Source organism: Haliotis rufescens, unplaced genomic scaffold (assembly GCF_023055435.1).
Source record: "Haliotis rufescens isolate VD_foot unplaced genomic scaffold, xgHalRufe1.0.p SCAF_507, whole genome shotgun sequence".
Taxonomy (NCBI): Eukaryota; Metazoa; Mollusca; class Gastropoda; order Lepetellida; family Haliotidae; genus Haliotis; species Haliotis rufescens.
Window position 1 is genome coordinate 7,170 of NW_025964232.1, and position 15,841 is coordinate 23,010.

The 15,841-nt window shown below is 44.4% G+C and overlaps 3 protein-coding genes across 3 annotated transcripts; all 3 read left to right on the forward strand.

Annotated features, from left to right (window-relative positions):
• Window positions 1-581: 581 nt before the first annotated feature.
• On the forward strand, window positions 582-3,810 carry LOC124114700 (tubulin alpha-1A chain-like). Its single transcript, XM_046475397.2, has 3 exons — window positions 582-715; window positions 2,145-2,367; window positions 2,475-3,810. Exons 1-3 carry the CDS (start codon window positions 713-715, stop codon window positions 3,602-3,604), a joined length of 1,356 nt encoding a protein of 451 aa, XP_046331353.1. The 5' UTR covers window positions 582-712; the 3' UTR covers window positions 3,605-3,810.
• Window positions 3,811-5,027: 1,217 nt separating this feature from the next.
• Window positions 5,028-8,562, forward strand: LOC125374067 (tubulin alpha-1A chain-like). The gene is made up of 3 exons (XM_048384816.1): window positions 5,028-5,183; window positions 6,743-6,965; window positions 7,233-8,562. Exons 1-3 carry the CDS (start codon window positions 5,181-5,183, stop codon window positions 8,360-8,362), a joined length of 1,356 nt encoding a protein of 451 aa, XP_048240773.1. The 5' UTR covers window positions 5,028-5,180; the 3' UTR covers window positions 8,363-8,562.
• A 3,793-nt stretch (window positions 8,563-12,355) lies between these two features.
• On the forward strand, window positions 12,356-15,059 carry LOC124114698 (tubulin alpha-1A chain-like). Its single transcript, XM_046475396.2, has 3 exons — window positions 12,356-12,494; window positions 13,068-13,290; window positions 13,761-15,059. The coding sequence occupies exons 1-3, from the start codon at window positions 12,492-12,494 to the stop codon at window positions 14,888-14,890; spliced, it is 1,356 nt and encodes a 451-aa protein (XP_046331352.1). The 5' UTR covers window positions 12,356-12,491; the 3' UTR covers window positions 14,891-15,059.
• Window positions 15,060-15,841: the final 782 nt, after the last annotated feature.

The window sequence follows — 15,841 nt, forward strand, 5'->3', positions numbered from 1 at the left end:
TCTCTCCTCCTCCCCTCTCTCACTCTCTACCTCCTCCTCTCTCCACTCCTCTTTCTCTCTCTCGATCACTCTCAAACCAAACTCAACCTGATATTATTGTAAAGATTTCTTCAAAACCTTTTTCTTATAATCAGCAAAAATGATGTATCACCTCAAGACAATATTCCTGTTGACTTTGACCAGAGACCATATAATAGAGGGACGGCCCTCTAGCCTATGCGCGAAACCATCAGTGCTACGGCTTGTACTGCGCAGCCTGTCCTGTCTATTATATGGTCTCTGCTTTGACACAGTTTCTTCCCATAACATAATTTCTCAAATTACAACTGTGTCCTATACCCAGTAAACCCACACAACCGAATACGCAGACACGTGGTACAAGTATCGGCACCACAGACCTCTCGAAGAGGATAATAGAGGGACGCAGTGACACGGAACTCTTTAGTCGCAAGTTTCTGGGTATTAATACCACAGTGAATAGATGCTTACCCGCGTTGCTAAGGCATCAGTCAATGACGCATGAACACGTGGCAACGAGATACTCCCCGCGATGTCCATTGATCGATGTAATGAGATTCACCATGGCGACCGACCGACCGACAACACAGGGAGGGTATATAAGCGAGGACGCCGGGATGCGGGTCATACTCAAACTCTTGTCAAGACTTCCTTATCAGTCTAGTGAGTTTTGTATACTCGTCAATCTTCAATCATGGTGAGTATTTTCATGATAATTTGGTATTTTGATCATACCATCAGTCGTTCGAATTGGAACACTCATGATATTTGTCCCAAACTGGAATAGGATATATAGCTGTTGCTTGTGGATGATGGCATGGGCTACAGACCGTTTTAATATTAATGTCTCCTGTTATAGTGTGATCCTTTTATTGCTCAAAAACTAATTTTAAGCATAACAATGTGATATATTACTAGTTACTATGCTGACCTTCGACGGTATTTTGTATGTAATCAATGCACAACTGGTTGAATTCACCACATGGCTGAACAAGTACCGATGGGATTTTAAGTAATTACTCACTCACTTTAAATCAATAACAGCTATTTTTGTTTTCAGTGATTAATGAATGTGGTTTTCGCATCACGTTCAGTACTATTCTAAATATAGTTCGCGTATAACCTGTGTATTAATCCAATATTCACGTTTATCACGCTCTTGTATCAGTTCTGTATTTGGCCGCCGCAGCTGTATATACGAGTGGGCATATCTTTGTCGATATCCCAACGATAAACGATTAAAGATATTTCGATATTCTCCATTCACATACCTTTTTGTAACAATCTTAATTACGTTATGATGCCACGTTTCACAACCCTGTAAGACCGTGAAGACCCGGGGTAGAATAGGTCTTCAGCAACCCATGCTTGCCGTGAAGACCCGGGGTAGAATAGGTCTACAGCAACCCATGCTTGCCGTGAAGATCCGGGGTAGAATAGGTCTTCAGCAACCCATGCTTGCCGTAAAAGGCGACTATGCTTGTCGTAATAGGCTACTAACGGGATCGGGAGGTCAGGCTCGCTGACTTGGTTGATGCATGTCATCGTATCCCAATTGTGTAGATCGATGCTCATGATTTCAATCACTGGATTGTCTGGTCCAGACTCGATTATTGACAGACCGCCGTCATATAGCTGGAATATTGCTGAGTGCGGCGTTAAACAACAAACAAACAAACAAAACCCTGTACAATACAACGTGGGCAGGCGTATCAGGGGATATTGTCTCCATGTTAAAAATAAATAAAATATTACTATTTATTAATTGACCTCAAGAACAGGTTTTAGGTTGGGTGCACTGAGTGATTGGATATAATTCAATAATTTGTAACAAATCTTTTCGGAATATAATAAAATGACAGTACTTTCCAGTTACTTTACATATGTATCCAATAAGTATAACCAACAACAAATAATTCATAACTTCAAAATCATCGTTTCTTCACTGACGCCGCACAAAACAATATCTTATAATTATCATATGTTTTGTTAGGAATATTGTTTTAGACCACCTGAAGATATCCAACCAAAACGGGCTCATACAACCTTTAATCACAAGCAGTGTAGTGCATGCACCCATTACTGTTATATTCCATTCACCTGAAACGCATCTGTCTGGTTTTCAGAGGGAATGCATCTCCATCCACGTCGGCCAGGCCGGAGTCCAGATCGGCAATGCATGCTGGGAGTTGTACTGTCTGGAGCACGGCATCCAGCCTGATGGTCAGATGCCCTCAGACAAGACCATCGGGGGTGGGGACGACTCCTTCAACACCTTCTTCAGCGAGACCGGTGCAGGGAAACACGTCCCCAGGGCCGTGTTCATCGACCTCGAGCCCACTGTTGTCGGTAGGTTATTGTTTCACATTTCCACTGTCACCTTCCAGTAGAGATACAGACTTAATACAGTAAAGTAATTATTTCAGCAAATACTTATCATGGTTTACTATCTTCAGATGAGGTCCGTACCGGCACCTACCGACAACTGTTCCACCCCGAGCAGCTCGTCACCGGCAAGGAGGACGCCGCCAACAACTACGCCCGTGGTCACTACACCGTCGGCAAGGAGATCGTTGACCTCGTCCTTGACCGAGTCAGAAAGTTGGCTGACCAGTGCACTGGACTCCAGGGCTTCCTCATCTTCCACAGCTTCGGTGGCGGCACTGGCTCCGGCTTCACCTCTCTCTTGATGGAGAGACTGTCCGTCGACTACGGCAAGAAGTCCAAGTTGGAGTTCGCTGTCTATCCCGCTCCCCAGATCTCCACTGCCGTCGTTGAGCCCTACAACTCCATCCTGACCACCCACACCACCCTGGAACACTCCGACTGTGCCTTCATGGTCGACAACGAGGCCATCTACGACATCTGCAGACGTAACCTCGACATCGAGCGTCCAACCTACACCAACCTCAACCGTTTGATTGGTCAGATTGTCAGCTCCATCACTGCCTCTCTCCGTTTCGACGGTGCCCTGAACGTGGATCTGACAGAGTTCCAGACCAACTTGGTGCCCTACCCACGTATCCACTTTCCTCTGGCTACCTATGCCCCAGTCATCTCCGCTGAGAAGGCCTACCATGAGCAGCTGTCTGTAGCTGAGATCACCAACGCTACATTCGAGCCCGCCAACCAGATGGTCAAGTGTGACCCCCGTCACGGCAAGTATATGGCCTGCTGCATGTTGTACAGAGGTGATGTCGTCCCCAAGGACGTCAACGCTGCCATCGCCACCATCAAGACCAAGAGGACCATCCAGTTCGTCGACTGGTGTCCCACTGGCTTCAAGGTCGGCATCAACTACCAGCCACCCACTGTTGTCCCCGGTGGTGACTTGGCCAAGGTCCAGAGAGCTCTCTGTATGTTGAGCAACACCACAGCCATCGCCGAGGCCTGGGCTCGTCTTGACCACAAGTTCGATCTGATGTACGCCAAGCGTGCCTTCGTCCACTGGTACGTGGGTGAGGGTATGGAGGAGGGAGAGTTCTCCGAGGCCCGTGAGGACTTGGCTGCTCTGGAGAAGGACTACGAGGAGGTTGGAGTCGACTCTGTTGAGGGCGAGGGAGAGGAGGAGGGTGAGGAGTATTAAGTACAACTCCATCCGCCATTCCCATGATTCAACATGAAATCCGATTTCACCAATTGACAAAAGAACTTGTGCTCAGAAACCACTGAAGTTTATAGCAAGATATAGTCTGAATCAGGACATTTATTCTGAATCTCAGGAACATTCCAAGGTTATTGCATGCTTCACTATTGTGCCAAATCGAATGGAATAAAAACGTGTTGAACATATTTGAACATGTTTTGGTAATTATTCATATTTACACCGTAGTTCGTGACGAGTGAGTAAGTTAGTGAGTGAGTGTGGTTTTGCGCCGCCTGAAGCAATATTTTAGCAAGATCATGAGGGGGGACACGAGAAATGAGCTTCACACATTGTAAATATGTCGGGAATCGAACCCGGGTCTTCTGCATGACGAGCAAACGCTTTAACCACAAGGCTCCCCAACATGCACGTTGTGCTGTGTAATAACTCACAAAAAAACACATATCTCCCAATCACAGTGCTTTTTACTCTGATTGGAACTAAACAACCAGATCAGTGTGTATAGACCAAACTCGATAGGCAGAATGGAATTCTGAATTAGTGAAAATCATTCACGTTCCAAAAAGCTTCTGGGGGCCTATCTGAAACCTACCAAAACCTACAATGGCAAAAGGTCTTCTGAGATTATGGTTCATATAAAATTAGATGTAGTGAGACTAACAGATGAAATTATGGCCCTTTGATTTGAGTCCTATCGTGATTGTGGTGTATTTCTAGTATTGGTTATGGCTGTCTTAATCATCGAATTACTCTGGATAAGGTTCTACAATGTCAAAGGAACGTTTTTACAACATAATTGGAATAAATACAGGTATTAGACCCGACCAGATGTATAGCCTAAGGCTGATAGGACATTAAACTATTCACATTCTTAATACAGTAAACTACGGTTATAACGAACACGCTTATAACGAACTGACGGATATAACGAACTACTTTTTTGATCCCGATAATTAGCTGTATTATGCTGTATATATGCTTATAACGAACTACGGTTATAACTAACTAAAATTAGTAGTCCCTTTGAGTTCGTTATAACCGTACTTTACTGTACTTTCAAATACAGACATTTTACAGTATTTCAAAAATATATATACAAGCCATGCTTCGATGTACATGTTTGTTTGTTTGTTTGTTGTTTAATCCCCCACCCAGTAATATTCCAGCTATATGACGGCTGTCTTTAAATAATCGAGTCTGGACAAGACAATCCAGTGATTGACACGATGAGCATCGATCCACGCAATTGGGATACGATGACATGCATCAACCAAGTCAGCGAGCCCGATTTATTGTCAATTAGAAACTGACAAAATCTAGGTTAAGTTTCACAACAAACAGGCCAAACGAACTCTCCAAGGCGAAGGTCGTACTATGTATACAGCATCTGGGCCACCGTGTTGTCAAGGGCCAATGAGATTGTCCCCACCCTGACAACGAACACACCAAAGGACAGGTATATAAAGCGTGGAGGCGGGTGAACGGGCATACTTCAACTCTCCACGAGACTTCATCGCCGGTCCAGGGAGTTTTTGTATAGCGCCAAACTTCAATCATGGTGAGCACTTACATTGCTTGAATTATAGTACACGAAAGGGATAGGCTTCGAGTCATAACAAACATGTGCTTACAAGCTCCGGCTTCGTGACTCTACTTAAGCTGAGAGAAAGCCATATCTTCACCAGGTGTATTGTTAGATTGTGTTCACGTTTCGTGAGCCCATTTGAATATGGGTCGTCAATAGTCGGTTTAACTAACTTAAATGGGTGATTGATGGTCTTTAATAAGCCCACTGCCACTTTTGCTTGTGGTGTTGTAGGTATCTTGCTTTCTCATTGATGCTATACGACATTTGTTCATGTATATTTATCATGTCAGTTAGAAATTAGTTCATGTTATACACAACCGCTTCTTACGTGCTGTGGGCGGTCGGGTAGCCAATAGGTTAAAGCCTTCTATCGTCACGCAGAAGACCCGGGTTCGATTCCCGACATGGGTACAATGTGTGAAGCCTATTTCTGGTGTCCCCCGCCGTGATATTGCTGAAACATTGTCAAAAGCGGCGTAAAACCATACTCACTCAACACTCACTCCTAAGTGCTGTTTAACATTGGCCTGTGGCCTCACAGTTTGTTTAATAACTTATCTGTCCATCACAATAACTTATCTGTCCATCACAGTAACTTATCTGCCATCACAGTTACCTTGTGAGAGGTACTACTTTCAAGTGAGGCCGGCTGAGAGGTTTTACTATTGAATTGTAAGACCTTGGGTTTACAGGAGAATTGTATCAACAACCTTATAATATGCATCTAATATTTTTGACTAGTTAAAATCACAATATTTATCATATGAAAATTCAATGACGTGAATCGAACCTGCAACCTCACTTGAAACACGAGGATCACCTGCTGCTCTCGGATCACCCATGCATGATTAAACATTAATATCATAAACGTGTAACTCAAAGCTCGAAAGTAAGATTTGCAAAGGAATATTTACGTCATAAAATATTTTGTAAATTATCAATTGTTCGCTTATTGTTCTATTCATTTATTCATTAATTTATATTTTATTTGAATTACATTTAGCATATATCGTGACTCGATTTCTTTATCTATTAAAAAAATAAAGCGCCAAAACAACTACCCGTTGTGTGTACGTAGACATATTGTCCGAGGTTGTATTTAATAATGCATTACTCATTATCACACAATTAACGTTCATTAAGCTCTACTTTCTTAATTTAATACTGTTGTTTTTTATGGTGGAAAGTAATTGTTTAGTTTACATAGTGATACAGGCCTCTTTCATAAATCACCACCGTTGATAAAGGCACATAATCAATTTGAAGTAAACATAAGACGTTAGTTTTTTAAAATGCTCTATTTGTTAAAATCGGAAGATAAACAAAAGACGGCTGTTCTTCCCGTCATTGTAATGTATTGAAATATGGTGCGTGTTATCGATATGTAGTTATCTTCAAAATATAATTTATATATTTAAGTGAGTGGTATTTCTTATCATTATTTCAAAGAGATTTCATTATTATACAAGAGATGTTATAATTGTTCTTAATGTTATTATTCACCTAAAACGCGACTGTCTGGTTTTCAGAGGGAATGCATCTCCATCCACGTCGGCCAGGCCGGAGTCCAGATCGGCAATGCATGCTGGGAGTTGTACTGTCTGGAGCACGGCATCCAGCCTGATGGGCAGATGCCCTCAGACAAGACCATCGGGGGTGGGGACGACTCCTTCAACACCTTCTTCAGCGAGACCGGTGCAGGGAAACACGTCCCCAGGGCCGTCTTCGTCGACCTCGAGCCCACCGTCATCGGTGAGTGTGTATTAGTCGTCTCTGGTGTCATCACTGATTGTCATGCATATAATTTTATTTTCATATAAAACTGATATCAATAACAAATCAATATCAAGAAATCAAATTTTCGAATTATCGACCTGCGTCAACTCTCAATGCCTGTAATACTTGCAGTCACTACTGTCGTCAAACACTGATGTCGGATCTATGTGGATAAAAAAGTCCCCTACCAAATACCAAACATACATGAAAAAATCGATGTTAATGGTGTTATTTTATCTTCAGATGAGGTCCGTACCGGCACCTACCGACAACTGTTCCACCCCGAGCAGCTCATCACCGGCAAGGAGGACGCCGCCAACAACTACGCCCGTGGTCACTACACCATCGGCAAGGAGATCGTCGACCTCGTCCTTGACCGCATCAGGAAGTTGGCTGACCAGTGCACTGGTCTCCAGGGCTTCCTCATCTTCCACAGCTTCGGTGGCGGCACTGGCTCCGGCTTCACCTCTCTCTTGATGGAGAGACTGTCCGTCGACTACGGCAAGAAGTCCAAGTTGGAGTTCGCTGTCTATCCCGCTCCCCAGATCTCCACTGCCGTCGTGGAGCCCTACAACTCCATCCTGACCACCCACACCACCCTGGAACACTCTGACTGTGCCTTCATGGTCGACAACGAGGCCATCTACGACATCTGCAGACGTAACCTCGACATCGAGCGTCCAACTTACACCAACCTCAACCGTCTGATTGGTCAGATTGTCAGCTCCATCACTGCCTCTCTCCGTTTCGACGGTGCCCTGAACGTGGATCTGACAGAGTTCCAGACCAACTTGGTGCCCTACCCACGTATCCACTTCCCTCTGGCTACCTATGCCCCAGTCATCTCCGCTGAGAAGGCCTACCATGAGCAGCTGTCTGTAGCTGAGATCACCAACGCTACATTCGAGCCCGCCAACCAGATGGTCAAGTGTGACCCCCGTCACGGCAAGTATATGGCCTGCTGCATGTTGTACAGAGGTGATGTCGTCCCCAAGGACGTCAACGCTGCCATCGCCACCATCAAGACCAAGAGGACCATCCAGTTCGTCGACTGGTGTCCCACTGGCTTCAAGGTCGGCATCAACTACCAGCCACCCACTGTTGTCCCCGGTGGTGACTTGGCCAAGGTGCAGAGAGCTCTCTGTATGTTGAGCAACACCACAGCCATCGCCGAGGCCTGGGCTCGTCTTGACCACAAGTTCGATCTGATGTACGCCAAGCGTGCCTTCGTCCACTGGTACGTGGGTGAGGGTATGGAGGAGGGAGAGTTCTCCGAGGCCCGTGAGGACTTGGCTGCTCTGGAGAAGGACTACGAGGAGGTTGGCGTCGACTCCGTTGAGGGCGAGGGAGAGGAGGAGGGTGAGGAGTATTAAATAAAACTCCATCCGCCATCCCATGATTCAACATGAAATCCGATTTCACCAATTGACGAAAGAACTTGTGCTCAGAAACCACTGACGTTTATAGCAAGGTGTAATATCAATCATTTACGCTGAATCACGAGAACAGTCCAGTGCATTCATATGCTTCACTTTTGTGCCAAATCGAATTGAATAAAAACGTGTTGAACATATTTGAAGATGTTTTGGTAATTATGATTGAAAATACTTACTCTGTAGTTCATTTAAAATTTGCACTTTAATGATCACGGGTTGTAGGAGCCACAAAGTTGACCTAACCCAAGAACTATTGATAGAAAGTTTTCCTTAAAAAATGTGATATTTTAGGGGGAGTATTCCTGGGAAAATAATTGTCCGGGGTGGGGTGGGGGTGGGGGTGGGGGTTGGGGTCGTTGCTAGAATAGAAAGGTTGGTACAGTGGATTTGGACGGTAAAAGCCTTCGCTCGTCACCAATTTTAGTGTAATATTGCTAAATGTGGTCACAGTACACTATCAATACAGTGATGTGTCCCTCGAAGCCGTGTATTATGCAATGAGTGAGTGAGTTGAATGTTTTGGCGCAAAAGCAATCTCACGGCAGTAGGGAATCGTTCCCAGGTGGTTTTCTTGCCTGATCATGACGAATTAGACCATAGGCGCCCCTCATTATATATCACCTTATCATACTGCTATACACTCTGAAGGGAACGAAACAACCCGAGCAATATGTACAGAAGACTAAACCCGATATGCACCATGGAATCTTGAAATATGTGAAAATAATTTGCTTTCGAAGGTTTCTGATGCCTATCTGAAACCTACCAAAACCCCCACAATGACGAAAGTTCATCTTAGATTATGACTCTTATAAAATCAGATGTAATGAGGAAAAAAGGAGGAAAGTGTTGCCTTTTCATTTAGTCCTATTGTAATTGTGGTTTATTTCTATTATTTCTAATCGTTGTCTTAATAATGGGACATATCAGGTGAGGTGAGGTGAGGTGAAATTGGGTTTAACGTCGCGTCTAAGATTATTGCACTTATATAGCGACGTGCATGTACGTGTGTGTGTTTGTGTGGCTGCTTGTACTAGTCCGGACTGATGCCGATTTATAGTGCTAGCCCACTGAGATACCATGCCGCAGTTAAACATGAATACCCTTCTCAGACACAGTATACTGACTCCGAGCCGACCAGTCCTTGTTTTAGCCCCTTAATGCCGAGCGCCAGACAGGGTAACAGCAAGTACCATCTTTTAACGTCTTTTGGTATGACGCGGCCGGGGATCGAACCACGGACCTTCCGCTCTCCGGGCGGACGCTCTACCACAAGACCACGGAGGCGGTCGGGACATATCAGTACTATAACGAAAAACAAACGCTATAACAATATACTTGGAATAAATATTATACCTTGCCAGGTCTAACCCAAGGCTGGTAGGGTTTGATAGGCTGATAGGATATATATGGGATATCACCTGGTCGCGGATACACATTACAAGGATATATATGCATAGCACCCAAGTTCGCCTTGAATGACTGAGATTGGTTCAACTCCGCTTTTCACAGTATTCCAGAATATTCGGCTTAATGTGGGAGGAAATCCCGAAGTGATGCAGGTCTCAGGCATTTACCACTTTGATGAATCCACGAGCATGGTACCTAACCTAAAACATAATAGGGGCGAACCCACACTCAAAGGTTTCTTGGATCGGGTTGTCAGGCTCGCTGACTTGGTTGATGCATGTCATCGTATCCCAATTGTGTAGATCGATGCTCATGATGTCAATCACTGGATTGTCTGGTCCAGACTCGATTATTTACAGACCGCCGTCATATAGCTTGAATGTTGCTGAGTGCGGTGTTAAACAAAAAAAAACAACCAATCATAGGTTTCTGCCGTGCCCAAGGGACGCAATTCTGCACAGCGAATTGCGGCGCCTTGGCCGACTGGGCCATCCGTGCCCGGTATACGATGAGTAGATTATTATAGAGGTTTTACTTTCTGTGACGGTCGTTGTCTGAGATCAGACAGACACATCACCACTGGTTTAGTCAGGGTAATACTCATACAAAATATCATTACCATAATCAGATGAATCTTTTAAGAACTCGATTCTTTGAAACCCCGTTAATCTGATATACCATTTCCAATTATAGCGTCCGGATTAACAAATGTCCGGAATAGCGAATAATGGATATGCAGTAATCTCAATTTGAATACATGTATCCGGTATCGTTCGGGGAGACAGAGTTCACTTATGGATTTCAGCATCTTTATTGTCAATGCAACGCTACGCGGATTCATACAGTTTGCACATCGGTTTTTCGATTCATACCTCAATGAACCGAATAAAATACACAGACAATCCTTAAATGAATAATTAAAGACGTACCTTTCATTAATGTCTGAAGTAACATTATAAATAAATTGCTACCCGTGACGATCCGGGGCAGAAAAGGTCTTCATGCTTGCCGTAAAAGGCTACTATGCCTGTCGTAAGAGGATCGCGTGGTCAGGCTCGCTGACTTGGCTCGATGCTCATGATGTCAACCACTGGATTGTCTGGTTCAGACTCGATTATTTACAGACAGCCGTCATATAGCTGGAATATTGCTGGGTGCGGCGTTAAACAACAAACAAACAAATGTATCTATATATAAATTGCAAATGATTCCTTCACATTTGATTAGCTAACGATAAACCTGAATAAACGTAGGCCACGTCAATTAGCTGGCTATTGCTTCCTGATTGGCTAGTTATTGAGCCGGCGGGGTTTGTGTTTGCGGTGAACGATGTCACTTATTTCGTGTCATTGTTCACAGAATTTGTGTTAATGATTAAAGAAGCAGTCTGTGAAGTTATTATTGTTTACCTTTTTATTCATAAGATTTGACTTCCATATTAATTTGGTCTTTTCTTAAATAACGTTTTTTGAATGGATACTACGTGTCTCTTAAAGCTGGGTACTTCTGTAGTCGCAGTGAATGTAGAATAATTTTACAATATATTACAAAATAAATCATTGTTGGAAAGTAAGGATACCCATACAACCGCTGCACGCTACAACTGTGTTAGAGCCAGTGCAAGATTTAACTGTATGTATGATTCAGCCAAGTGATTACTGTAATAATCACGATATGAAATCTCACTCAACCACTTTATCCACCAGACAATCAAGTCAGGGCCAGTTCGTGTTCATCAATACTTCAGTTACAAGTTCACGGGGCTCATCAAGATTTACTCTTTACGGACCCTGACGAACCTCAAGTCACATACCTCACGATATCCTTTACCTCGCGACACAGGTGTGACGCGATTAGGCAAGACAGATACGCCAATACTGAGGGCATTAATGCTACCAGATCAGCGTTAACAATGTCGTCTGACAATGTCGTCTGACAAGACAAAGGTTACCGCAAGGGATTCGAAACCATAACAAGCCTATCCTATAATCTGTGTCTCCTGGGCTACCAGTGTCGTTCAACAACAGAACAACTCTCTGTGGTAATACAATGAACAAATACGGTAAAACTACGGTTATAACGACCTCAAAGGGACTACTAATTTTAGTTAGTTATAACCGTAGTTCGTTATAAGCATACGTACAGTATAACTACAGCAAAGAGTCGGGTCCAAAAAGTAAGTTCGTTATATCCGTCAGTCCGTTATAAGCGTGTTCGTTATAACCGTAGTTTACTGTACGTCGTTCTCATTTATTATTTAAATTGTTTAAACTTCAAAGATTAAACTTAAAGATATCTAAATGAGAATACCTTGTTGAAAAAGAGACGAGTTCGTGGGGAGACGCGTCTGTACTTATTGATAATAAGTAACTAACAAGGGTAGGGTAGATTTCACAAAACATACAGGCCTGACAAAACTCAGATTAGAAAGGACACGCACCTCCAAATGACAAAGGCGCTACATGGTTACGCGCGAGTCGCACACGGCGACCGTGTTACCCAGGACCAATGAGATTGCCCCCACCCTGACGACGAACACAACAAAGGACCGGGTACTGGTATATAAGGGTGGAGGTGGGTGGATTGGCATACTTCAACTCTCAACGAGACTTCATCGCCAGTCCAGTGAGTTTTTGTATAGTGCCAAACTTCAATCATGGTGAGTACCTCTATTTAATGTAATTAATATATATTTGTCAGTGATGTATTACATATATGTGTGCTTTTTAGTATGTTTACATATTTATGTATTATATGTGCATATACGTCTATGTTGGTTCACACGAAAGCACATACCTTGACTCGAGATCTTCATTAAAAAATAATAAAACGCCAAAACAACTCCCCGTTGTGTGTACGTAGACGTATTGTCCAAGGTTGAAATTAATCATGCATTACGCATAATCACACAATAAACGTTCATTTAGGTTGTATTTGTTATTGTAATGTTTTTAGGGTGGAAAGTAATTGTTTAGCTTAACACGATCATTTTAGCCTCATTAATACATCTCGACCGTTGAAAAACAACGCCATATTTAACTTAAATTGGGAGATAATTGTATACAGAAGATAAATTTGTCCTCTGTGTTTGTAACGTCAGAAAAGTGTGTTTTGGAATTTTGTGGTTATTCTCGATATATAATGATTATCTTTCCATATAATTAATTCAAAACAATAAGCAAGATATGTGTTGAAATGTTTTCAATCTAAAACGTGTCTGTCTGTATTTCAGAGGGAATGCATCTCCATCCACGTCGGCCAGGCCGGAGTCCAGATCGGCAATGCATGCTGGGAGTTGTACTGTCTGGAGCATGGCATCCAGCCTGATGGTCAGATGCCCTCAGACAAGACCATCGGGGGTGGGGACGACTCCTTCAACACCTTCTTCAGCGAGACCGGTGCAGGGAAACACGTCCCCAGGGCCGTGTTCGTCGACCTCGAGCCCACCGTCATCGGTGAGTGTGTATTTCAAAATCTTTATCAATAACTTATATAATTCTTTTTCCTAAGCATGCTATATCATGTTCGGGGGCAGTCGTCTAAAGCGCCGCGATTCTCTTTGGATAGTTGCGTCCCTCGGACACGCCAGAAACCTATCATAATGGGTTCGAATCCCGGTTCACACCGATTATGTTTCCAGGTTTTTCAGGACCATATCCGTGCTCGTGAGTTTCACCGAAGTGGTAAACGTCTAAGACCTGCATCACTCCGGGCTTTCCTCCCATATTAAGCAGACACACCGCGATATAACTGGAATACTGTTAAAAGCGGCATTAAACCCAACTCACTCACTCACTCAGACCATGTTCCAGATTGAGAACAATAAAGCGTACATTCGTTATCGGGCTACGTCAACCCTTATTAGCTGTAATAGATGACGTCACTACTACAGAAATCGATGCTAATGGTGTTTTTGTATCTTCAGATGAGGTCCGTACCGGCACCTACCGCCAGCTGTTCCACCCCGAGCAGCTCATCACCGGCAAGGAGGACGCCGCCAACAACTACGCCCGTGGTCACTACACCATCGGCAAAGAGATCGTCGACCTCGTTCTTGACCGCATCAGGAAGTTGGCTGACCAGTGCACTGGTCTCCAGGGCTTCCTCATCTTCCACAGCTTCGGTGGCGGCACTGGCTCCGGCTTCACCTCTCTCTTGATGGAGAGACTGTCCGTCGACTACGGCAAGAAGTCCAAGTTGGAGTTCGCTGTCTACCCCGCTCCCCAGATCTCCACTGCCGTCGTTGAGCCCTACAACTCCATCCTGACCACCCACACCACCCTGGAACACTCCGACTGTGCCTTCATGGTCGACAACGAGGCCATCTACGACATCTGCAGACGTAACCTCGACATCGAGCGTCCAACCTACACCAACCTCAACCGGTTGATTGGTCAGATTGTCAGCTCCATCACTGCCTCTCTCCGTTTCGACGGTGCCCTGAACGTGGATCTGACAGAGTTCCAGACCAACTTGGTGCCCTACCCACGTATCCACTTCCCTCTGGCTACCTATGCCCCAGTCATCTCCGCTGAGAAGGCCTACCATGAGCAGCTGTCTGTAGCTGAGATCACCAACGCTACATTCGAGCCCGCCAACCAGATGGTCAAGTGTGACCCTCGTCACGGCAAGTACATGGCCTGCTGCATGTTGTACAGAGGTGATGTCGTCCCCAAGGACGTCAACGCTGCCATCGCCACCATCAAGACCAAGAGGACCATCCAGTTCGTCGACTGGTGTCCCACTGGCTTCAAGGTCGGCATCAACTACCAGCCACCCACTGTTGTCCCCGGTGGTGACTTGGCCAAGGTCCAGAGAGCTGTCTGCATGTTGAGCAACACCACAGCCATCGCCGAGGCCTGGGCTCGTCTTGACCACAAGTTCGATCTGATGTACGCCAAGCGTGCCTTCGTCCACTGGTACGTGGGTGAGGGTATGGAGGAGGGAGAGTTCTCCGAGGCCCGTGAGGACTTGGCTGCTCTGGAGAAGGACTACGAGGAGGTTGGAGTCGACTCTGTTGATGGCGAGGGAGAGGAGGAGGGTGAGGAGTATTAAGTACAACTCCATCCTCCATCCCCTTTGATGCAACATGAAATCCGATTTAAACATATTTGGGAGAAAATAACTGATACACACAATACAACCACTGTGATCTCAGGTGTAAACCAAAATGTATTTAATAGGTTTCATTTATGTGCCAATAAAAATATTTTTGACAAATATAGATTCCCCTTTACTTTTATTTGTCCAATGAGTGCATTCTAAGAGTTGTAAGGGGGGCACCTTTGATCCAGTCGTCTGCAGCGACGCCATTTGCTGTGTTGAGTTGTGTCCCTTATGCGCACCAGGAGCCAATGATCCAAGGTTGGAATCCCTGGCCGCACCGATAATGTTTCTTATTTATCAGCACCATACCCCTGCTCATGTCCCCGAAGATTGGCCTTCAGCGACCCATGCTTGTCGTAAGAGGCGACTGACGGGATCGGGTGGTCAGGCTCGCTGACACTTGGTTGAGGCATGTCATCGTACCCCAATTGCGAAGATTGAGGGGGGTGATGTCAATCACTGGCATATTGTGCGGCGTTTAACATCAAACAAACAAACAAACAAACAAACAAACAAAACCCGTGGTCGCGAGTTTCACCAAAGTTTAAGACCTGCAACACTTCCACATTCAACTCACAGTCAGTGATGATAACCGAAGTTCTGTTAAAAAAGGCGTTAAACTTAACTAACTCAACGAGTATTTGTGATTATTTTGATTAATAAATAGATTTTGAGGGGGCTAGGTATCGTTTTTCTTATAATTGAAGATGAGCAAGCTTTTTACTCAAACTGATTTTTTTAGATGTAAAAACAGTTCATACACATTGTAACAAATTCATCTTGGGTCACATACTTGCTCTGACTTAGATTCACATGAAACATAGCTTACAATCGCGTTATACCCGTGACGATTCGGGGTTCGGGGTTAGAAATTTCCCCAGGAACCTACGCTTGTCTCCC

Coding starts and splice junctions, on each gene's coding strand:
- LOC124114700 (XM_046475397.2), top strand. Junction 2,368..2,474: donor CCTCGAGCCCACTGTTGTCG/GTAGGTTATTGT, acceptor TACTATCTTCAG/ATGAGGTCCGTACCGGCACC.
- LOC125374067 (XM_048384816.1), top strand. Junction 6,966..7,232: donor CCTCGAGCCCACCGTCATCG/GTGAGTGTGTAT, acceptor TTTTATCTTCAG/ATGAGGTCCGTACCGGCACC.
- LOC124114698 (XM_046475396.2), top strand. Junction 13,291..13,760: donor CCTCGAGCCCACCGTCATCG/GTGAGTGTGTAT, acceptor TTGTATCTTCAG/ATGAGGTCCGTACCGGCACC.